The sequence below is a fragment of the Hippoglossus hippoglossus genome, chromosome 8, assembly GCF_009819705.1.
Source record: "Hippoglossus hippoglossus isolate fHipHip1 chromosome 8, fHipHip1.pri, whole genome shotgun sequence".
Lineage (NCBI taxonomy): Eukaryota > Metazoa > Chordata > Actinopteri > Pleuronectiformes > Pleuronectidae > Hippoglossus > Hippoglossus hippoglossus.
In genome coordinates, this window is record NC_047158.1 from 10,712,986 (window position 1) to 10,736,601 (window position 23,616).

A 23,616-nucleotide genomic window follows, 5' to 3' on the forward strand; every position below is an offset into this window, starting at 1 on the left:
GAGAGACTCGGCGCGCACCGATGACGTAAAGGGCACTTCTTCTCATGACAACACAGGCGCTGCAGGCTGGAGCATCTACAGGCGCCTGAAACAGGTAAATCACGGCGGTTGGCCCGCGCTGCCTTCGCACAGACACATGCAATCAAAGGAAAAGTTGCGGTTTGCTTCACGGGGATTTGAGAAAATACCCTCTAGTTGAGCCACATTGACGACCGAGCCTCTCACACTCCCACCTCGGCCCCAATTTGCGGCCTTGAGCTAAAGCTAGCGCTATGTTTACACAAACCGTGGCCAGGGTTGAGGTGTTGTAATGTTGTAATGCGAAGGGATATACCGGAGCCGGCAGCTTGGTCCTGATTCTGCATCAATGTGTGTCGTCACATCTGTTAAACTGCTAACTAGCTTCATGCTAACGCTGTAACGTTCGGTTTTCGCAGCCCGATAAGACGAACCGCAGTTTGAAATATGCCCAATAATGGTTCTGGTGCTTTGTAGCAGACATGCGTGTCGCAGTGGACATCAATTCAAATGTCATTTTGCTCATGTAAGCTTTGGCGCCAGCAGATAGACCGATCCTGTGTTTGTAACGCATGTTTGCTGGTGCCTCTTCCCACATCGTGGCTCACCGCTGCTAAAGGGATATATTACTATAAGTATTGCAGCATTCGTCTACATTACTGCACAGTTAATGCTTTTTTTTTAGCTTTATGTTTTCGTTATTTATGTGTATTATTGGGGTGGAGGAAATCCCTGTCAATTAAAGTGAAAGTATCTAAAAGATGAATCTGTGGATTTGAAGTTGATGATCATCAGGGTGGCTCAGTTACGACTTGTTATTATGACACAGTTGTATTTCTCATGGAACCGTTACTGAGGAGCTAAATACACCAGAAAGAGATCCTTGATGACTGACAGGCTTCTGAGTGATTTCCATGAAACACTTGCTGAGAAACCTTTAGTTTGCAGCGCCTTAATTAAAAGAACAAGGCCGACAGATGAATATCACACATTGAAATTAGGTAATAACACACATTTTAACTTTAAAGGCTTCTTTTCTCTCTCGTTTTCACAGCACAGTCATGAACTGGAACAAAGGTGGTCCGGGTATCAAGCGAGGGTTTGGGTTTGGAGGATTTTCTCTTGCAGGGAAAAAAGAAGAAGCCCCCGCCGTCCCTGACAAATCTCAAACATCGTTTGGCCCCCCAGGATCAAGTGGGGGATATGGGAAGAACCAGCAGCTCCCGTCATTCTATAAAATAGGGACCAAAAGAGCGAATTTTGATGAGGAAAATGCGTGAGTATTACATTCCTCCCTTTACATTCCTCCACAGAGAGAACGGTCAGTGTGTAATGTAACTCAGACTATTGAATGAATTTAAAACTGCATCTTTCTCATTTTCAACAAGGTATTTTGAAGATGATGAAGAGGATTCCAGCAGCAATGTTGATCTACCATATATACCTGCAGAGAATTCGCCCACACGGCAGCAAATGCAGTCTGGTGGTGGCGGCGGCTCAGACAGTGAGGATGACCCACTGGATGCCTTCATGGCAGAGGTTGAGGTGAGCAGATAATTTCACTTAAACAGATAGAAACTAGTTTATAATTTCAACTGCTTAATTTGCTGTTCTCTTGTTTTGTTTTTTTCTCCTTCAGAATCAAGCAGCGAAAGACATGAGGAAACTAGAGGAAAAGGAAAAAGAGAAAAAGTCAGCCAAGTAAGACTTCATTTTACTCAGATTTATTCATTCATTTGACTTTTTTAGTCGCCTCTAAGGTCTTTATGTAGGTGTTTAATTTGAAATTTGACCAGAGGAAAAAAATATTGCTTAATTAAAACTAAATAAAAAATGTAAGTTTATCTCATGAGGGGCACAAATAATGGAACACACAACAGTGTTTTTGATGGTTTAATAGATATTATCAGGTAAGTAAAGTGTTCTTAGTCATAGTGGGATGTGGGCTGTCTTGGGTGTATGAACGAGCCGCAGGGAAGTTTTTTTTCTCCGCTTCTCATTTCAGGGGTATTCGCGATGACATTGAAGAAGAAGATGAACAAGTGAGTGAGCCCTCCAAAGTTTTTAATCCACTACATCGCTGATCAGAGAGGTCTCCGGACCGAATATTCCCCCTCTGATCTCTGTTCTTGTAACACTCCATGCCTTTCCTTCTAGCCGACCATGCAGGTTGCATATTTAGTATCATTATGATGCAGATGTTTTTCTTGTGTAGAGTATTCTTGTCATCTTAGAGAAAGCATGTTTGAATTTTTTATATTTTTATTTATGTCAGCTATACACAGAATTGTAAGCAGAATTTTGTCATCTTGTTGCAAAGCTGAACATCTCTCCAGGTATATTGTGCATCTCTTTGTGTTGTCCGGATGCTGTGGTATGCAGCAATCTGGCTCAGTTTTTTTACATGAGGTGCTCTGCTCTCTGCAGGAAGCCTACTTCCGCTACATGGCAGAGAATCCCACAGCCGGCCTGACCCTGGAGGAAGAGGATGAAAACATTGATTATGACAGTGACGGGAACCCAATTGCCCCCACCACCAAGAAAATCATCTTGCCCCTTCCTCCTATTGACCACACTGAGGTACGGTTGGTTTTAAGAATTGTGTCTCAACTATGAATCACCATTTTGTGTTTTAATGTTGTGTTAAAGTATTTTGTTGTGATTTATGTGGCCTGTTTTTCATAGATTGATTATCCACCATTTGAGAAAAACTTCTACATTGAGCACGAGGAGCTAATCAACCTGACTGGAATTCAAGTGGTGGAACTAAGGCAGAAACTAAACTTGCGAGTAAGTCCACAATTCACTTATTGCAAATTTGACTGTATAACTTGTATATACACACTGTGGCCATTGTAACTTAGCAGACCTTTTACATGCAAAAAAATATATATACCACATGCTAATAGGAAAGAAAAAGTATAGTCTGGGCACTTAAATATTTTTCCTGCTCCCTTTCTTTGTCATTCTCAGGTATCTGGTGCTGCCCCTCCAAAACCCTCGACCAGCTTTGCCCACTTCACCTTTGATGAGCAGCTAATGCACCAAATCCGCAAGTCTGAGTTCACTCAGCCCACACCAATTCAGTGCCAGGTATAGTGCAAGTTTATTTTAAGGTTGCAATATATTTGGATATAAATTTTATTTTTTTTAAATAATGATGAAGACATTCTATTGGTTTTGTTTTAGGGTGTGCCTATAGCTGTGTCTGGACGTGACATGATTGGTATTGCAAAAACTGGCAGTGGTAAAACTGCAGCTTTTATTTGGCCAATGCTGGTTCATATCATGGACCAGAAGGAGTTGGAAGCAGGAGAAGGGCCCATCGCAGTTATCGTGTGTCCCACCAGAGAACTTTGTCAGCAGGTAAGCAAAGGGAAGAGATCTTGGATTGAGATTTTGAAAGGTTAATTAATAGTTTTATTGCTCTAGATTGTACACTAATGTGTGTGACTTTAAATGTTCACCAGATCCACGCAGAATGTAAACGCTTTGGGAAAGCCTACTCATTGCGTTCTGTGGCAGTCTATGGAGGAGGAAGCATGTGGGAGCAAGCCAAGGCTCTGCAGGAGGGGGCAGAGATCGTGGTGTGCACTCCGGTAAGGGAACAGCCTACCAACCTGGCTATTGTAAAGAAAACTTGCACTCCACTGCTGCACCAAACAGGAGGTTTAATGCTAATCTGTGTTTGCACAGGGTCGTCTGATTGACCACGTAAAAAAGAAGGCCACGTCCCTGCAGAGAGTGACCTACCTGGTGTTTGACGAGGCTGATCGCATGTTTGATATGGGCTTTGGTGGGTTGAAATGATCTGTTCTGTAACAAAGATGCTGTCGGCCTGTTTTATGCACTGCAGCTAATTCCTTCTTTCCCCTTCAGAATATCAGGTTAGGTCTATCGCTAGCCATGTCCGCCCTGACAGACAGAGTAAGTGCTTTATGTAATTGGACTGTTTCATTGTCATAAGTTGTCAGGCTTCAAAGCATCTTTAATTACTTTGGATATGATTTCCTCCACAGCTCTTTTGTTCAGTGCTACTTTTCGAAAGAAGATCGAAAGGCTGGCCAGAGACATCTTGACAGATCCTATCCGTGTGGTGCAGGGAGACATCGGAGAGGTACGTGGCATCAAACATCTGCCCCAAAAAAAGCTACACATAAGCTGCTCCCAGACGAGCACTGAACTTCACAGTTCCTCCGAATATTCTCCCGGAGGAGGTGCACGTGTGAACGCAAATGTCTGAGTGAGGCTCTGCGGTTTCTGCGGACTTTCTTTGCCTGGCCTCCTTGTATAACATCCATACAACTCCAGGAGAATTCGATGTGAGAAAACAAAAAGACAAATATTCCCGGGTGTAAAAGCGGTGACACGCACGTTAGGAAACACGACAAAGATGTCAAGATAGTTTGTGGCTATAAGAGCTGATGATGGTGTCGGGGGTGCTGTAAGCATGATCACATGATTTCCGCAGCAGAGTTAATATGCTACTTTCTGCCTCTGCTGCATCCAGCTGCTCCACCTTTCGCCTGAACAATGCCGAGGATTTGTTGCTGTTGTAAACTCGTCTGTGCAGAGAACCTCCTGCTGCGTTGTGCATGTGTGAAAGACAAACTCTGGGTTAACTCTAGATCCAATTCTGCGGACTTTACCCGCAGGTCATGTCTGAAAACGGCTAACGAGGCAAATGCCAGTTTTTCAGAATGTTTGCGTTCATAAATTTATAAAATTACTAATATATGTAATTTACAAATTCAAGAACAACAATTTTCCCTATTATATTCCATTGCATAATACTACAATATTTATTCAAGTTTCTTTTAAGCACTTATGCCTGTCATTGAAACATGAATATTGTGTTCCCTTTCTAACCAGGCCAATGAGGATGTGACCCAGGTCGTGGAGATGCTGCACAGTGGGACAGAAAAATGGGCCTGGCTGATCCGGCGGCTCGTAGAGTTTACCTCCTCTGGCTCTGTCCTTATCTTCGTTACCAAGAAGGCAAACTGTGAAGAACTGGCCACTAACCTGACGCAGGAGGGCTACAGCATTGGCCTCCTGCATGGAGATATGGACCAGAGTGAGAGGAACAAGGTCATCAGTGACTTCAAGAAGAAGAACCTGCCCGTTCTGGTGGCCACTGATGTGGCTGGTGAGTAGCCATTTCCTTCCCCCTTTGTTTGAACATCCACATGAACCTATTCATGTCAAGCATTTCTGTCATCTGAGGTTAACTGTATAACCTTATTTAAAATACCCTAAGGTAAAGTACATACACGTACTTTTAAGGTCACGGGCAGATCTGACACCTGTTGCATCAATATCTGTTCACTGAAAACACAGAATGGTTTGAAAAATCACCAAGTATAAAGAAAATATCAGCTTTTGCCTCACAGTAATTCAAAGAAAGTTATTAACTAACCAAAAAACACAGTTTTATGTGTAAACAACGTATATTAAGGCTCAAACTTATTAAATCACATCCGGCCCGGTCGTTACTTTTAACACAAAAGACGGGCGGCAATATATTCAATACAACACAAATAAACAGGTCACAAAAATCACACAATAGTCCCAGGGTTAACATAAAGGCCAAGAATAATATTTTCAAATTAGTCGGTTGAAAGATTGTTCCAACTAAGGCAAAAATAATATCACAAGTGGAGGCGTTGCGAGACGCAGCGATTCGCACACAATGGAAACCGCACCGCCTCATCACAGTCCGGTCAGAATATGGGATCCCCGACTTGGTCATCCAGTGAAATACTCCAACATGTGGTATGATCCATAAGAGAAGCAGGATTCCCTGCTTGGCGTTTCACACATAAAACCTGCGGTATCCCCTGAACAAAGACTGGCCTCTTCCCCCTGTCTGAGCGCACCCGTTTATAACTTTTTGTGCCGTAGAATAAAATTTAAAACCATAGTCTATATTTTACCTTGTGCATATATCATCAATTCTCTGATAATTCCCTTTTTGTACATTTTCCAAATGTGAAAACAATAAAACGGACAACATGACCATTGCAACATTTGCTGTACCTTAGAGAAGGCAGGCGATCATTACAACTGTTGTTATTCCTCCTCAGCTCGTGGTCTGGACATTCCTTCCATTCGCACAGTGGTGAACTACGATGTGGCACGAGACATCGACACACACACGCACAGGATCGGTCGAACAGGTCGTGCTGGAGAGAAGGGTGTAGCTTACACTCTCCTTACCAACAAAGACACTACATTCGCTGGAGACCTTGTGCGAAATCTCGAGGGAGCGAATCAATCCGTTACTAAAGAACTGATGGATTTAGCCATGCAGGTGAGATAAATAAGCAGAGGAATAAGCAAAGTTTTACATTAATTAGCCTAAACCTCTTGTGTTTTGCGCTGGAATAATTTTTCTCTCTGTTGTTTCTCAGAATCCATGGTTTAGGAAATCCAGATTCAAGGGGGGTAAAGGGAAGAGGCCGAACATTGGAGGAGGTGGTCTTGGTTACAGAGAGAGACCAGGCTTGGGGGCTGAAAGTTCTGTAAGTTATTGATTACTGGACTGGAAATCTGCTTGTCATTGTCACAATCATTATTCTATGCTATAAAATAATAAACAAACGATTATTTCTGACTGAACATCTGATCTCTGACCATCTGACCATATCAAAAACCTCTATGATGGCTAAGATATTTCCTATAGATTGAGAAGACTCTAAGGGACGAGTAATGCTCTGTTGTGTTTGCAGGAGCGTGGCAGCAGCAGCTTGTTGTCTTCCACTAGCAGCTTTGAGGGCTACAGCAAACCAGCTACTGGGGCGATGGGGGACCGCATGTCTGCAATGAAACAAGCCTTCCAGGTACAATTCTGTCTTTTCCACTAAATATAGGTTCATGTTTTTTTGATAAAAAATACTGGCTGTTTTAATATGATCAGATGTTTCCATCATTAGACTTTGCACATGTGCTGTTATTATTTTAAAAGAAGCTTTTAGTTTGTGCTTGTAGTTAAGCACAGGCTTATTATTTCCATATTCGTCACCCGCATCATGTTAAACTGTCTTTGTTGCATTCTGTTTTCTTTTAGGCAGTTGCAAATTTGCACTCACAGCTGTTTATAGAAAAATAAAAATGAATTGCTTTAGAAAAGACTGACATTTCAAAACCTGTGTGAGACGATTATCAGTCCTGTCACCAACCTGAAGATATATTTTGATTGTTTTATCTTACGAGGCAGTAAAATCTTTACTTTGAACTTTCATCACACCTTGTTTTTCCTCCAGGCGGTTAATATCTCCTTCTCGATGCTTCCTCCTCCTCTAGGCTCAGTATAAAAGCCACTTTGTGGCAGCGTCCAGCGGCCCTCCTAAGCTCAGCACCAAGTCTAACAGCTCGTCATGCTGGACCAGTGCTGGCAGTCTGAGCTCTGTGCCGACAGAGTCTGCTAATGGCTCAGAGAGGTCCCACTGTGCCACCTTGTCAATGTCAGGCTTCACCAGTGCAGGCACCCTGAGCTCAGTGCCCCCCAGTCTAACCAGTTCACAGCACAGCTTCCCTCAGCCTCAGCCTCCGCCTCCTCCTCCTCCCCCGCCTTCACCTCCCTCACAGAGAGACAGCTCACGGGACAGACACGTTGAAGACCGTGGGCGCCATGGGGACAGTCACCACCGCCACAGTGACAGGAGCGACCGACACAGCAGTGAAGATCGCCACAGCGACCGAGATCGGCACGGAGACAGAGATCGTGACCGCTACGGGGAGCGGGAGCGCCACAGCAGCAGCCGCCACAGCGACAGTCGTAACGGAGATGGGAGCAGGAGGGAAAGAGATGATCGGAGGAGCGACCGAGACGTGGGAGACAGGGGGAGTGGGGAGGGGAGGGACAGGGAAGGGGGAGACAGGGGGAGTGGGGAGGGGAGGGACAGGGAAGGGGGAGACAGGGGGAGTGGGGAGGGGAGGGACCGGGAAGGGGGAGACAGGGGGAGTGGGGAGGGGAGGGACAGAGAAGGGGGAGACAGGGGGAGTGGGGAGGGGAGGGACAGGGAAGATGATAGCTTTGCCGTTCCTGATCCACCAAAACGTAGAAAGAGCAGGTGGGACAACTAACGGGGGAAAAAATCAACACATCAGTAGAATAATTCATGCAACAACTGCTCCACGACAAGCTTGTCTGTGTAGGCAGAGAGCAGAGCATATCAGAGGCTGGTGCAGGCACAAGGCTCGAGGGGTACGTTTACTGACGCCAGTGTCAATTTGGCCTCAACAGTGTGTCAGACAGATCAACACAAGCAGCTCCGAGACAGCCACTGTACATACACCATCAAGACTGTTGTTATTATAAGTCAATAGGATCAAGCAATAGAGCTGTAACGAATCCTGTCAGTGAACAATTCCAAATTAGGGCGTGTTGGTTGTTGTCTTGTTTCTACTCACTGAGCCCCTAATATGCTTCTGTGCTTGCAAACCTGACAAATTTTCTTTTCCTTTTAATGAATCTTTGCCAAGTGTGTTTGTGTGTTTGCATTTTCTTTTCTACAAAGCTAACTGTTAGAACCGTTTAATTTTTTTCTAAGGCGCTCTGTGATTACAAGTACATTAAAAAAAAACTATCAGTAGCTCTTTTTGTGTCTTGTATTCAAGTTTTAGTGAAGTGCCTTTCCCTGGCATTTAGTCCGTCTGCTTTTGAAATGTGTTTTCAGGAACGTTTGTTTGTATGAGAGGGATTACAAGTGTTCAAATGGGAAGTTTTAATTAAAAACACTTCTCTTTATGTTTGTGTCTGTTTTCTGTCGCGAACAATCTGTCAGCCTTTCTGTTCAATCATAGAAAACAACTGTACATGAGTGGCTCAGAGATTTTTGTTCTGATCACAAGACCCACCATCTGTATTTCCTTTTTTACATTCTATTCTACACTCAGCTGTTTTTTATGGCTGATGTGGTTTTATTGGAATTCATGAGGCAGCGCAACAGTCGTGATGACTGCTTTAAAATGACAGGGACCTAACACCTAGGGAACAAATAATTACATGTATGAAAAATGCTATAAATTCACCACCAATAGTTCTATCTGTTGTGAACAGATAAAGTAATAATGGGCTATGAACAAAAAAAATAGAATGTTAAGAAACGGGAAGCTTTTGAAATCGTCCTCACAGATCCCTGACCTGAACATCTGTGGGTAGATCCTAAACATGGTGTCTTTGCACTGCAGCTGACACTTGACCTCTCTCAGAGCTTGAAGTGATCTGCCAGATAAATGCGTAAAAAATGCGTAAAAAAGAATGGAAAGTCTCTTAGCTGGCTACAAATAGCATTTTCAAGCTGTGATACCTGCCAAAGGGCGGTTACCTCGTAGGGTGCAGGTTGTATTGTTAATGTCTTTTTGCTTCAGGGGATGTTTTTTCATTTCAATTGCTCACGCCTATATTTAGTGACAAACAGTGAAGATGCCCTGTGGCATGGGAGGGTAGAATATAAATTAAATCATCAGAAAATGCAAGCAAAATAGTATTTGAGTTGATAAGTAGTTTATAGGTTTGTTTTTGACACTGACATGGAAAAACAGCCGACATTCAACTGATTTAGGAAGGATAGATCAGTGACATCAGGCCAATAGTAATCTTCGCAAAAACAAACAACAAAATAAGTTAAACATTACTGCAAAAGGAACAAAGAGGTCATTTTTATACTAAAAAACTTCAATAAGAAAAAAATCCACCTGATTTAAGTGGTTTGGACATTTTGAGACCAATATAGTTGGGAGGAATGATTTCAGGAGACCAGACATTTTCATTATTTAAGAGCATGAACCTATCATTTAACAAAGAGATGTAATAAAAAGTTTTTTCATACTTTTATTGAAGTTAACACATATTACCAAGAAAAACACAAAGATCGTTCTCATCGCATTTCATGTCATAATGAAAATATATTAATGACATTTTGTCATGATGAAAAACTCAAACAAATAATGAATAAGTATACATACAGATCGTAGGGGAGGGAGACGTTAACATCAACATATGATGCAATTTACATGTTATTATTAGAAAGATTTCTGACCATTATTGGAAAGATTCTAAGAGATTTTGTGTTTGTTTTGTCTCCTAATCCCCGTTTAAATTCACTTCAACTTCAACTTTCAACCTTGAACTTTATTTGTCCTCAGTGGGCAATTTGTGTTTACAGCAAGGGGTAAAACACATAAGACATAAAAACATAAAAATATAAAGACATCAAAACATAAAACCATTAAATTAGCTTTACAACAATCGTGTATCCCCACACACCCTTCCACCCCACCACACCCACAGTCTGAACAACAACAACAACAGTAGTAAAAGGTAACATAAACATGTTAAATGAATTAACGACAATAACAGTAATGAACGAAATGTGTGTTTTATTTTTTCAAATTATACTTCATTAAACTATATTACAAATACAAACGTGGTACATTTCTGTTTTGTTCATCAATAATTCTGTCTCAGGCTGAGACGGAATAAAAGAGACAAAAGAAAAACACACACACACACAAACAAGACGAGAGCACATCAAGGAAACGACGAACAGAAGCGAGATAAACAACAGACCGACCCCCCGCAGTGAAGGGAACTGTAATAAAAGACAGAGCGTGACGTCCTCGCTCCAGACGCAGCGCTGGTTTGTCCGGCAGGCCGTGAACGCCCCGCGAGCAGATGAGAGCCAATCGGGTTCGACATCCTGCCGGAGAGAGACGAGCGAAGCAGAGGGTTGAAGAAGCCGAGCAGCGGAGCACAGACTCACCGGCACCGCAGCAGCAGCGTCCGCCTCCCAGCCTCCCAGCCTCCCAGCCGCGGTGAATGAGAGAGCCCGCATCCACCTCCAGCCCCCGAGCGAACGTGTTTCCCAGCCGGTGTGTCGCAGACGAGCAGCGCAGATGGTGAGTGCCCCTGCTCGGCTGTTGTGTGTCCGCAGCCTCCCCTCCCCTCGCTCTCTCCCTCTCTCTCTCCCTCCCTCCCTCCCTCCGCAGCCCCGCTCTCCTCCCGGCTCCTCTTTTCTCTCTGAGCGGAGGTGAGGTGATGATGTGAGGCTTTAGCAAAGCGGCAGCAGCCGCCGTGTTGTGTAAGCCACGGTGTTAATCTTTCATTTAAACACGGTGCTCAGGGCACGGGAGGAGATTTGATTTATTTAAGGGACATCGGAACGCCCGCCGCTGTGCTGATCTTAATGCTAGCAACGTGCCGCACGTTAAAACGCCTGTTAGGCAGCTAGCTTGGTGGCTAATTAATATTAACCCCACAGTGTGATTGAAACATACTGAATAATACATGCAACTCGCATTACCCCTGCTTTTTCCAACAAGCTCTATTACAACCTGGCCATCCATTGAACCGTTCTCCTCCAAATTAGCCCTTGTGTTAATTGACATGTGGTTTAATTGTTCTGTATTGGTTAGAACAATAGCGGATAAACGTGTGTATTTGCCGATTTGAGCAATAGCTGCTGAGTGGTGCGTGTGGCAAACCAAGTGCAACACAACCGAGTGGTCTGTGCGAGGGGTTTGCAAACGATCCAACCCCAGAGACAAAGAGCAAACGCAATTAAACGAATAAGCACACGAACAAAAGCCGAATATTCATCCGATGCCACTGTTTTAATGGCGGCTGTGTTTACCGAACCCTTTGATCGAAACGTATCCACACATCGAGCTCACCATCCCACTTTCGAGGTTTTACCCCTGGTGCTGATGTAATTCAGGATATCATATTTACAGGAGGCATGAGAAGCCTGGTTATCCATATCCTCGTGTACATGATCACACAACGATCCAGGACGATCATGTGCGTCTCAGCCACACAGTCATCGTAGAACAACATCAACAGTTATCGCAACATCATTTTTATCAGTAGCGATATAACCAGAGTCCAATATATTGATGTAATGCTTATAAATTGTGAGGAGGTATAACACACACTTTGTCTACCTAAGATTTGTAAAATGTTTTGTCTTTTTATAAATGTTTGTCATTATCTGATGGACTGATGTGAATTATTTTTTGATAGTGATATAATATCAACTCAGCCCAATTCAACATATCTTATCTACATGGGGCATGAAGGACCTGGTTATTCATATCCTTGTATACATGATCATATAAGGTCAGTCCATAGTGTCTTGATTCCTCAACCTCTCAACCAACAGATAGTGTTCACATGCCACAGTATCCAGGTGGAAACTATAGGATACTTGGTGTACATGCAACCACGCTCCATTAAAACTTAAGGTTAAAGGATTCGTTAAATATCCACAGCATCCTATGATCTCGCTAACAGCTGCTGTGAGTAATTCCTGAATTGGCTGAGCAACAGGATTATCAACATTAGATCCCAAACTCTACACTGGGTGGGAGAAGACATGTGTTCCACTCTGTCTGTATACAAATGTCTTTGTCTGTGTTTGTTTTGTCACATAGTTTAAAAGCTGCCCTGTGGTCGGTTAAAACCACTTTTTATCCGTCCGGGCCACCACATCAACAGCAGTCTGTCATTATAACCCTGGCATATGGTGACGAGGCTTAAGTAAACACTGTATATGGTGATTTTCATTTCCTGCCACTGTCAGTGGACTGTATTTTCAGTAAGAGTTGACGGCACAGATTGACACCCTGCTCTGCTGGCTGATTTACGTCAGTGATCTGGGGGATTTGAGAGGCTGTCGTTGTAATTTGACTGACTTTGTATCTTAAAAAACAAAAATTTAATAATGCAGATTGAGGGGAAAAAAGCATATTAAACAAAGCTGCACAATTAGGTGTGATAACGTTAGTTTTGTTTGACCATGTGCTCATCTGTCAAACAATGGCCATTAACGGCACAAAAACCTGATTTGCTGGGCACGTTAGAGGCACCATATGTTGGGAAGAGGGGGTGTTCGCCTGCTGTCAGATGTGAAGAACAGTTTTAAATGGGTCGCCAGCAGGTCCCGAGCCAATGAGCTGCAGGGAAAAGTGGTCAGATAAATAGTTTGTATTGGAAGCATTCTTATCCAATTCTCTCCCATTCATTTATTGTGTTACAAGTATAGGTGGCTATAAGTAATTGATTGATTGATTGTTTTTCGGATTGATTGCTTAATATTGTTTTGTGTACATTTTGTGTCTGTTCCCCAGTGCGTCATATACATACATCCAATAAACTATTCCTCTGTTCAATTTTTTTTTAAAAAGGCACAATTATCTGTTTGTCTTGTCCTCTGGAGAATATAAATAACACTTAAGCCAAACTTAAGTCTATATTGAGCTCAGACACTGAAGGCGAGACACCTAATGTGCTGTCGCCTTGATTCGATTTATTTATTTTCGATGTCTTAACATGGTTCACTTTGGTCTTCTGGAAATCAGATCTCAGTTTGTTGTAAAGGTGTAGCTCTTAAACCTGTACAACTTTAAATCAGTTTCAATAAGATGACAAAAGCTAAATGCTGCATTGTGATCATATCTTTTTTTTTTAACTCGCATTGCTTTCTGCCTCTGTGGCTTTCAGCACTAATCTATTGTTGGAAATCTGGTTTACATGTAGTGTTTCGTTTATTTCAGTGACTACTATGTTTACAAGGCTGCTATTGACCTTGTACTGAGTCAGACATTAGTCAGATTATGATGTTTGCACAAGTTTTTGATAGAATACTTCAGTCATATTCCCGTTGCATAATATTACCGTTACAAAGCTCATGTCAACATTACTTCCACCACGTCATACGGCCCACGATCCTGCGATATATATTTAAAACCCAAAGGTGAAATAGTTAAATGCACGATGCTAACGTTGCCTCTTTTGAGTGTTTTCTTTCTAATTTTGCAAAAGCTTATACTCCTTGTTTTTTTTCCCCAATTTGTTGACACCAGGACACGTGTCGCCAAGCAGTTGGAAACTGAAAACTTCAACCAGACGTTAGAATGAGATTAAGACACAAGGTCCAAAGAGTCCACATATCTAATTAGATTGTAGCTTATTCTGAGTATGACCTTATTTGGGTTCAGGTAATCAGAAATAGCTGCCAATCTTCTTAATATTGGAATATTTGTGGTGTCTAGTGACATTTATGAACAAAAGACTGCTCACATGTCACGTTTCAAGTCCGTTGAGCTCTAAAGGAAATTTGTGTGTTTAGCCCCTTATAATTTTTTTGGAAATAAGCCTTATGTGGAAAACGGGTTAGAAACATTAGTCCTTCATTGTCCCAGGCTTCAAAATCTCCATCCACAGTTTAAGGACCCTTCAGTTTCAGCGTGTGATGGAAATTTTCTGTGATGGCAGTACTTGCAGGACAGGGCTTGTCATGTTAAATTCCAGCCCTGAAGCAGAATTTGGTTTATGAGGTGTTCCCTCTTCTCTGCTCAGTGATAACATCTGATCACTTGCAGCACTTGAGGCAGTTTTCTTCACAACCCCTTCAAAGAGGTTGCAGATGACAGCGAGCCAGTCAACACAGGCTCCAGCTACCCAACACATTCTTTCACAGGCCTTCACTTGTTTTGTTGTTTGCTATTTTTAAGAAGTAAAATTACATACAGACCAGGTGCTACAGCAAACCATCATTAACCACTGGTTTATTAGTTCAGGTTCACAGATCAGTAACTGGACCTTGATGTTGGCTTTTTTTTATTCATGATTCAATCATTAGTATCTGATTTTATTAACTAGAAATAGTCCAGAACCAGTTTTCAGTCTGGTATTGAACAGATCTTACACAATTTGTGCCCTGAGGTACAAGGAAACACTTGAGGGGTTTCTGGCAAAGAAAGTCACACAGGTCAAAACTTAAGTCATGGGAGCAAAAGTTGCTGACTACTCATTACAAGTAAAAAATCTCAGAAATACTATTTGTGAATGTGTGTTTTGGTTTTTCCACAACTAATAACTTTCAGTTCGTCTTTGAACAGAATCACACAGAATTAGAAACCTTCATAAATACAGTATCTAAAGGTGAAACAAAAAGGTAATATACTTAATATAATATACTTGGCATTTTTTTCACATTTGGCCTTTTTTCTCATTTTATTTCTCAATTAATTGAGAAAATGATCTGTAGACTGATGAGTCTCAGAAATAATGATTAGATGCAGCACTAATTTCTTCACCTCTTTTATGACAATCTTGACGTTCCTGTTATCTGGTATCTAGCTGCATTTTTTTTTTTAGCTGGACCTGAACAGCCTCTGCAGACGAGACAAAAAACAAGTTTCAGTTTTAGTAATGAGACACGCTGACGGTCAATACCCTTTGTCTTAAAACACAACAAAATGCCCCGTCATTGTCTCGCTTCCAACAGGAAGTTGGATAAAGGGTAGAGAAGCAGTGTCTGACCAAAAGACCTGACACGCTCCCAGATGTGATTACTCTGCAGACTGGTGAACTGAATCTGCACTGAAGGAGCAGACAGTTTCATCCTACCACTACCCAGTTCCCCAGTCAGTCTCATGTTGTGCAAATATGAATGATTTGCCTCACAGGGAAGTAGTTTTCCTTTAGGGCTGCATGTTTTGTTTTTTTTTCTTCTTCTTCTCACTCATCTCTTCCACATATCTTGCTCAGTCTCTTCATGTTCAGAGTTGCTGATGGAAGACTGCTGCCAAGTCACGGCTGCATATCTTCCCTGCAGCAGCAGTTTTAGTTGTTGAAACAGTGCCATGGCTTCTGGGTCCAAAAATTATAATGCAGGCTGAAAAAAGAATTCCTTAAAACTGGTTTATTTGCTAGAACTTGCCTGGAAAAATGTAGTTTGTTACAATTGGCTTAACAACTGATAGATGGGCTTATTAACAATTGTATTTTTTGCACCACCCTTTCCCAAAACATTAAATAATGATCATGCTTCTGAGTTTAAGGTACGAGAAAGAGTGGGAGCCTTGTTTTGGATTAATGACATAAGACGTTTGTTAACATAGCGCCTGCCTTCCCTTCTAGGGGCCTGTTGCAGTGAATCGCGTACCATGGTGTGTATTCAGTGATGAGCAAGTGCAAGGGAGAGGGAGGGGCTCTCTTTATAGGGCTGATGGGCAGAATACAACAAGACGAAGAGGAGACTCTTTAACCCTCCTAATCGTCTTTACAGTTGCTGTAGCTGGTTTAAATGGCTGTAGTTTACATTGGCAGACGTTTTTAAACGCTGTAATTTAGACAAGAGTTTGGTCTGGCTGTAGTTTTGGTTCCTTTCAAAAAGCATGTACAGACATTATTTTGAGGTGCATGCGTGTTGCATATATCTTCAAATTTGTCTCCTGTTACCCTTAATATAGATATTGGTTAGAAGGATTTCAGGGGATACTCAAGATCTTCAGTGTGCAGTTAAAGCAAGTCAATATTTTGAGGCTTCCGGTGTAGACAGTAAAGACCTGGGCCAAGACTCCATCTTCTGTTTGTCATTCACTGTTAAGAGTTTGTCTAGTTTATTATATCAAACACACCAAACAAACGGGGATACTTTTTATTGGTGTCTTAAGTCCAGATGACATTTTGGCTAATCTCTATCAACAGCTACCTGCCTTTGAATGCAGATAAATTTAAAAAAGCTGATAGCTGATGCATTTCAGTCACCTGCAGGCAACTGAACCTTGCTCAAAAATGATTGGTCAAACCAGAACTGGAAACCAGAAAGCTTCTGACCTTTTCCCTTGCCAAGAGATTCTGCAGCTTCACATGATGCAGAATCAGATTAGTCAGGGTAAATATCAATTCATAACACATTTATAAACAACTTTTTAGATCTTGTTTGATCTGCACAAAGTAAAAAAAAAAAGATATATTTTTACTGGGCAGTTATGTGCCTGTTTTTCCACACTAAGCTAAGCGGCTGCTGGCTGTAGCTTCATACTGAATATGCAGATGAAAACTGAGTGAATTTCCCTAGACTAAGTCTTTAAACAAATATTAAGAGAAAAGGGCACTCAATTAGACTGGAGGCTCATGGAACATTTGCAACATGAATACAGAACACGGTACACGCCCGGGCTGGCCTGATCAGGTGTGATGAAAATTAAAGCGAGCACTCGATGTGTGAGGGATTGATGCTGTGAGGTAAGAGCCGAAGCTCTATTGCAACAAGATTTCCCCACTTATGTGAAAGTGTTCTTTGTTTGGTAAGATACAACTTTCTAGCAGGCTCCAGCTTTTCACACTCTGCTATGTCCAATTGCTTCACAGTTAAAGCAGTGCCGGGCGTTTCAGAGCTAATTACTTACACAACAAATGTTAACATTGAACACCATGTTCTGTGCTCATGAAGGCGTTTCATTCACCGACACCATGCAACGTCTTATCTCTGTTGTGGTGCTGTGTGAGATGTATATTTCTGATCGGTTAATTCACTCTGCATGATGAGGCGTTCGTACAGAGCAAGTAGTCGTTAATTGAGATGGAATTTAGCTGCTAACAAAACTGACGTTCCCGTCGGGACCCTGCATGACAGAGGAAGTCAGATGTGTCATAATGACTTCCTGCTACGTTTGTGCAGTTCGGTGACAACTGAGACTCATGTACATATAAGGCCAAAGAAGACTAGATGACACAAGCTTATCTAAAGCCTGCCAGTGTGCGTGGAATGCGTGCCTACTCCCTAACATGGTAACTAATCTTCGTTTTTTTTTTGACTACCAAAAAAACATTGGCATATCTTCTCTTTCTCTCAGATCAGTTTTCCTTTTTTAGCCAATTTGATTTCATGATTTCATATGTACAAATAGCCTGCTGTTGACTTCTTTTAAGTGCTCCTGCAGCCTCGCACTGAAGTAAACCTTCTCTACAAATACACCGTGGCAATTTCTCTCAGTCAAACTTCAGTTTTCCACCGTGTTAAATAATTTGGAGAAGATCAGCATCGTGTCGGCTCAGCAGTTGTCCTGCGGCAGCAGGATGTGGTAGGTCGGTTGAGCGAGCAGCCTGCTAGATAACCAGCAAAGTTTGAGCTGCTAACAGCAACATTAACTCAACTCAGGAGGATCCAGGGATACAGAGGAGACAGACATGATTGCATCTACAGGAAGCTGCATGGCCTCACTGTTAATGAGACGTTTATTTCTAAAGCATGTCGTCGGTTCTCATAAGTGCAGACAACCCTCTGCTGTTGCTTTAATGCACCACTCAACAAGGTCAAAAATACTAAGTGGTTGCTTACCAAAGAAGGAAATGACTATAAACTGTACAACATGAGACAATGTGAAGAGGAGCCATCAGAGATATTACTAGACTCTTTACAGTGTGGTAGCAATGACTTGCATACCTCGGGTTGTATTGGGTTGGGAGATATGTTGCACATCAGTGATTCCGACATCTTTGTTCGCAGCTGTCCGTGGTTAATGTACAGCGACAATTTTGTGCTGACGTCTTCTGAAGAGAAACTGTTAATATACTCGGCTTCATTACTTATCTCCTAGAGACATTTGGTCCTCCGCCAATGAGGTTATGTTTTTTTAACCCCTGTCCATTGGTTTTGAAGCAACTTCTGGACTTACTGTAAGGATATTGTATCGGTTAGGAAAGATCTGAGTCTTTTCAGACATTTTCACTGATTTCCCAGGGAGAAATTCACGATGTAGCTCGTTTTAATTTAAGGAGACACACTGAGTTCTAGTTTAATAATGTGATAGAAAGCTGAATCCCATTTGTCTGACCCTTATAGTTTTTCAGCCACTTTACTTTTTTTCCCAGCAACTTTACTTCACTTTTAAAAGGAAAAGTTTTTACGTGCTTTTCATTAGTCAGTTAATCAGCTTTTGAGCTCAACTCACATCAGCACGTCAACATTTTGTGAAGAAGGTGGATGCACATACTTCCTGCTATGCATCTGCTTGATTCTTTATTTTTTCCTAAAAAGAGTGAGAGCAAGCAGCAGTTATCTGTCGAAGCTCTCGCCATCTTTGCAAGTCTGGTCGCTGTCCCACAATGCCCCTTCATCCACCCCTTCCTCCAGCTCCAGCCAAGCGGCCTTACATAACAGGGTTTTAGCAGAGTCTGCAGTGGACTTTTCCCCCTGCCTGAACAGAGGCTGCCCTTCTTCCCTGCACACTGGCTTTTCCATGGCAGTTACTGTGCGAGCGTCTGAATGTCTCTCTGTCTGTTTATTATCCGCTTGAACTACCTGTTAGTCCTGCTTAAAGACGAGGCCGTGCTTGTTGCTGCCAGGGACATACACTTACTACTACTCTGTAACTTTGTCCTGCTTCAGAGATCATTGAAGCTTTTCTCTCTCCTCTGAACCCTCTCAGCGCCTTGGGGGAAGTACTTTAATTCCTGCTGTCATCGCCAGCCAAACTGCAATTAGATGACTAAAACGACGACACCTACAGTGTGCACAGAAATGTGGGGACCTGCGTTAAAAATGGCAGCCAGAAACATCAAAGTATAAAACCTACCAATGGGAGCTGGGTGACAGAAACTCTTTATTACACGCATGGAAGGAACGTGAAGTATTTTCACAGATAAAGACTGGCAGAATACGTGTCATTCATGTTATTTCACTAAGAAATCTCCCACCATTTTATTAGATTTCAAGTTATTTTGCCTTGTGGAGTTTCTGAATTAGAAGGCAGGTTCTTTGCTGCTCTGCTATGTTATGTTGAGAGCAGTGTCATGCTGAGCGTCCCACAGCGCGGCTCACATGACCAGACAGAAGGCACCTGATCCTTTCCCCGGGGTGCTAAGAGACAGATGGAGCGAATAGAAGTGGAAGGAGAGGTGGAGAGATCAGATTGACAATACTAACAGACTGGTCAAGGTAACAAGAGGACAGTAGAAAACATCCATCCTTGTGAAGTTCTTCTGCTGCTTGTCATCTGCATGGATTAGACATGTGGAGCGGATTTCACCTAATAATTGTTGTTCCGTGTAAGAACATAACCAAAGTCTGTACGTCTGTCTACTAATTAAAATCTGTCTGTCTGTATGTGAAACCCTTATCTTGAGAGCCATCTTATAAGCTTCACATTCAGGAAGTGTATTGTTAAGAGCCCAAGGAAGAATTTGGTGTGATTTGGACACGTGATACTTTTAATATTAACACATTTTAAACTTGAATGTCACTCAGAAGAGTACATACCTCTAGTCCCCTCTAGTCTGTTTTTTTTTTTCTTCATCAAGATCCATGAGTAATTCCCTGGGAAAACAGTGGAAATGTTTTAAAACACTTCATCTTGAAATGTTAAAGTTAAAAAAAAAAAAATCCTGGATCCGCCTTCTGCTTCAATGGCAACGGTGGCTTGGACTAATCAGTGTAAATGACCTTGTCGATCACAACAACAGTGCTTTCAAGACAAAAGTAACCGTAACAGATTCTCCAGTTCGAGGTTCTGCGTACTTTGAACAAACAGGTGAACAGCTCTTTGTGCAGCAGCCGTGGTGCAGCTTCAGGGTTCTGTGGACGGAGCTCAGCAGCAGGTCTTTATTTTGCAGCGGCTCTCTACTGCAGGCCACTTTAACAGTTTCAGAAAGAAAGTTGAAACCAGCATTACTACAGGACAAGCAAACAGCCCATCCCAAACAGGCGGGCTTTGAACTGGCACTGCACAAGAACATTTAAAATACGTCTTACATACATATATCTTACACTTTGTTTTTTCTTTGCTTTTCCAGGACACCAGAGGCCCCACTGAAGAAAAACCTGTCCAGCGATCAAAGGTAAAATATACACTGCCTGTCTTCTTTCTCATCCCTCATTCACTGTCCTCTCGTCATCTGTCTGTTATTACTGTTGCCCCCACTTCACTTTCATCAGCTTTTGATCTCGGAGAAAAGCAGAGGAAGTCCTTCCTTCATTTTGTGTCTTTGTAAAAGCGTAGCTTTCATCTCACTGAAGATCAAGGTGTACATCGCCTCCTGTTGGTGCATCTGGTAGTAAATTGTGTATTTATGTCGCTCAGTCTTTCAGCTTTAAGACTCAAAAGGAAGTCTGTACATCATGTGAGAAGACTGTCTACCCAATGGAGAGATTAGTTGCCAACAACCTGGTCTTCCATACAACATGCTTCTGCTGCAAGCACTGCAATGCCAAACTCAGGTGATTATATTCTATTATATTACTATCCCTGTGTTTACTTCACTTTGGTTTGTGTATTAACTGTTAAACGTCTCACTTCCTCGCAGCCTTGGCTCCTTTGCAGCTCTTCAAGGCGAATTCTACTGCAAACCCCACTTCCAACAGCTGTTCAAAAGCAAAGGCAACTATGACGAGGGCTTTGGACGCAAACAGCATAAAGAGCTCTGGTCCGCCAAGGACCAAGAAAATATGACAAAGACGGCATAATCATGTCTCCCTGTGTCCCCCCCCCTCTGCCTCTTCCTTTGCCTCCTCGTAACTAACACCTCCAGTACATCACAATGAACACATGCCTCGTATGCTGGGGCTCTGTTAAATCACCCACACTCTCACTCGCTTTTTAAATTCCATCAGAACAGATACATGCACAAACAGCTATGAAAAGACTGGCCAGTCTTAATCCATACCGCTTAAAAATTTACTTTAGGTATATATTTTGGGTTTGCTATTATTGATATTTGTATTTTCCTAATTTTATTTTCCAATTTCCTCTATGGAATTGGTTGTTGATTGTGACCAAAAACATTCTCTGGTATGGGGAGTATTACGATAATAATAATATTTTTTATTTTTAATGATTTGCACCCATTAATTCTTAACTATATGAATTGTATGCTCAGGCAAACATATCAGAGGGGTTACGGAGCATCCATGTTTTGCAGTCGAGCATACACTCAGGTCAATTTTCACCCACGGATTTAAAACAAATAGTAAACATTTCCTCATGTTAGCAAAACACAAATCAAAATAATAGTCCTCGGTATTGTGACTTTGCTGTGACAGTTTTGTCAGTTTGTCAGGTTTCATATATTTGAGGAACAAACAGGGTACAGAGTACTGTAACATAACCGCACACATCAGCAACAGCTCACCTCTCGTTTTTATTTTTTATTTCACTTATTGTTCGCATCATCCCATCGTTTGTTCTTATCTCAATGACCGGTTTGAGTCTTATCGTTGCATGTTGGTATGACTGAGTCTTAATAGCCTTATCTTATGACTGTATCAATCTTCTGTGTTGTGAATGATTTTGTCTCATTGATGCATAGCAGACCACTTTTTAACGTTTTTTAGAAAGCACTTGAGTTTGGATTCTGATGTCATGGCATAAGTTGATCCTCTCTGAGCTTTTACCCTCGAGATTCTTCTGGAACTCTCTAATTGTGTTTTGTATACTATCTGTACATAGAGCTGTAGTTCGTGATTAGTGAACATTCCCCGTCATGCCGTACTCTAGTCTTGCACATACGACCACGTGTGATCACCAGACAAGATTCTGATAATCGCAGGGAGCCGGCGTCCGTAAAACACGCTTCACTTCATCGTATGAAACATTTTAACAGGAGCTGTAAACGCAGTTAAATTCAACTTCCATTACAGTTCTGTGCTACAAATGTGGATGTTGATGGACGGAGCTTAATCTTTGCAAGAAACCACACAGATTTGTTCCTTTTATTACTTCACACTCAGTTCTTGGCATCTTCTGATGAGTTCCCCTCTTGCTGTATTTGAGTGTGTTCCTATAATGTGCCAGTTTTTAAGGGGGACATAGACACGCCCACTTGAACATCCATTGTTATTTGTTCCCCCCCAGTCATCCCCTTAAGCGTGAGCAGGTGTCCTTTTTAAATAAATGCCTTCCTGCTCTCAACTCATGTCTTATTAGCTAAATACATCTTAGCACCTGGACCTATTTCTTAATATTGAATTTACAGTAGGTGGCTGATGGAGGGTTCATCACAGTAGGTTGTTGGTCCCCGGATGTGCTTCTTGCAAAACCCAGTGCAGAGCACCCCCTGCTGGGGACAGTGCGACAGTAGTGTCTAGTGTAAGAATAAGAAAAATAACTTTGCCCAAGAAGTTCTCCACAGAGCCTTTATTTGATGTTTTTGAATACGTTGCCTCAGCTCGCAGTGCAGCTGCTGCACTCCAGCCACTTTTGATCGTATTTAATCGCAACACCTAAGAGAAATTAATTCCAGTTAGACACGATTTCCACAACTCTTCTTTCATTCTGTGCGAAGAATGAGTATAAAGCCATTCAAATATCTCATTTTACAAAATGTCTGAATATCACTGAGACTTGACTGACACTTGAATGACACAAAGTACTTTTTGTGACTGAAGGGTTACTGTGAATTTAAGCATGCTGTGCAGGATACAAAGCTAAACTTAACAGATGGATATTTGCTACTTTTTTAAGAGAAGCCTTAGAAACAAATAGCTGATCTTACTGCTTTTTTTTTTTTTTTTTTTTTTTTTTTTTTTTTTTTTTTTTTTTTTTCAATTGAGACTTTTTGAGTGCACAGATCTTTACAAAGAAATCTCCTGATCATGCCTTTTCAGAAGCAGACCTGGTTACTCTTGAGTCCCACTCTTTAACATATATTTACTTCACCTTACCAGCATCCATTTTCCCAATCAAACCACTTTTTATCCACATATAATGTACAACAATTAAAACCCTTCTGTGTGACAATGTAAACCTTATATTTTCCTCCTTTTTATTTTATTTTAAACCGGTCCTCTGGATCCCTGAGAATGC

General features: G+C 41.9%; 2 protein-coding genes across 6 annotated transcripts; both read left to right on the forward strand.

Annotated features, from left to right (window-relative positions):
• Positions 1-6: 6 nt before the first annotated feature.
• On the forward strand, positions 7-8,768 carry ddx42 (DEAD (Asp-Glu-Ala-Asp) box helicase 42). Of its 4 annotated transcripts, none has more exons than XM_034594167.1 (18): positions 7-94; positions 1,073-1,294; positions 1,407-1,563; positions 1,658-1,719; positions 2,024-2,060; positions 2,446-2,598; positions 2,704-2,808; positions 2,992-3,111; positions 3,208-3,384; positions 3,489-3,617; positions 3,715-3,814; positions 3,898-3,945; positions 4,038-4,135; positions 4,891-5,167; positions 6,105-6,331; positions 6,432-6,542; positions 6,750-6,860; positions 7,324-8,106. In XM_034594167.1, exons 2-18 carry the CDS (start codon positions 1,080-1,082, stop codon positions 8,104-8,106), a joined length of 2,910 nt encoding a protein of 969 aa, XP_034450058.1. In that variant the 5' UTR covers positions 7-94; positions 1,073-1,079. The 4 variants fall into 4 exon arrangements, with proteins under 4 accessions (XP_034450058.1, XP_034450059.1, XP_034450060.1 ...); XM_034594168.1 differs by having other exon boundaries at positions 13-94; positions 1,078-1,294; XM_034594169.1 differs by lacking the exon at positions 7-94 and having other exon boundaries at positions 1,080-1,294; positions 7,324-8,768.
• Positions 8,769-10,635: 1,867 nt separating this feature from the next.
• limd2 (LIM domain containing 2) lies at positions 10,636-22,910 on the forward strand. Of its 2 annotated transcripts, none has more exons than XM_034594176.1 (4): positions 10,636-10,923; positions 20,609-20,653; positions 20,896-21,032; positions 21,119-22,910. In XM_034594176.1, the coding sequence occupies exons 1-4, from the start codon at positions 10,921-10,923 to the stop codon at positions 21,276-21,278; spliced, it is 345 nt and encodes a 114-aa protein (XP_034450067.1). In that variant the 5' UTR covers positions 10,636-10,920; the 3' UTR covers positions 21,279-22,910. The 2 variants fall into 2 exon arrangements, with proteins under 2 accessions (XP_034450067.1, XP_034450068.1); XM_034594177.1 differs by lacking the exon at positions 10,636-10,923 and adding an exon at positions 17,405-17,605.
• Positions 22,911-23,616: the final 706 nt, after the last annotated feature.

Bases quoted from the DNA above. Each gene is read 5' to 3' on its own strand.
- ddx42 (XM_034594167.1), top strand. From the start codon at position 1,080: ATGAACTGGAACAAAGGTGGTCCGGGTATCAAGCGAGGGTTTGGGTTT. The intron at 1,564-1,657 runs GTGAGCAGATAA...TTTCTCCTTCAG, and splicing joins CCTTCATGGCAGAGGTTGAG to AATCAAGCAGCGAAAGACAT. The intron at 6,861-7,323 runs GTACAATTCTGT...CTCCTCCTCTAG, and splicing joins CAATGAAACAAGCCTTCCAG to GCTCAGTATAAAAGCCACTT.
- limd2 (XM_034594176.1), top strand. The intron at 20,654-20,895 runs GTAAAATATACA...TATGTCGCTCAG, and splicing joins AACCTGTCCAGCGATCAAAG to TCTTTCAGCTTTAAGACTCA. The intron at 21,033-21,118 runs GTGATTATATTC...ACTTCCTCGCAG, and splicing joins CACTGCAATGCCAAACTCAG to CCTTGGCTCCTTTGCAGCTC.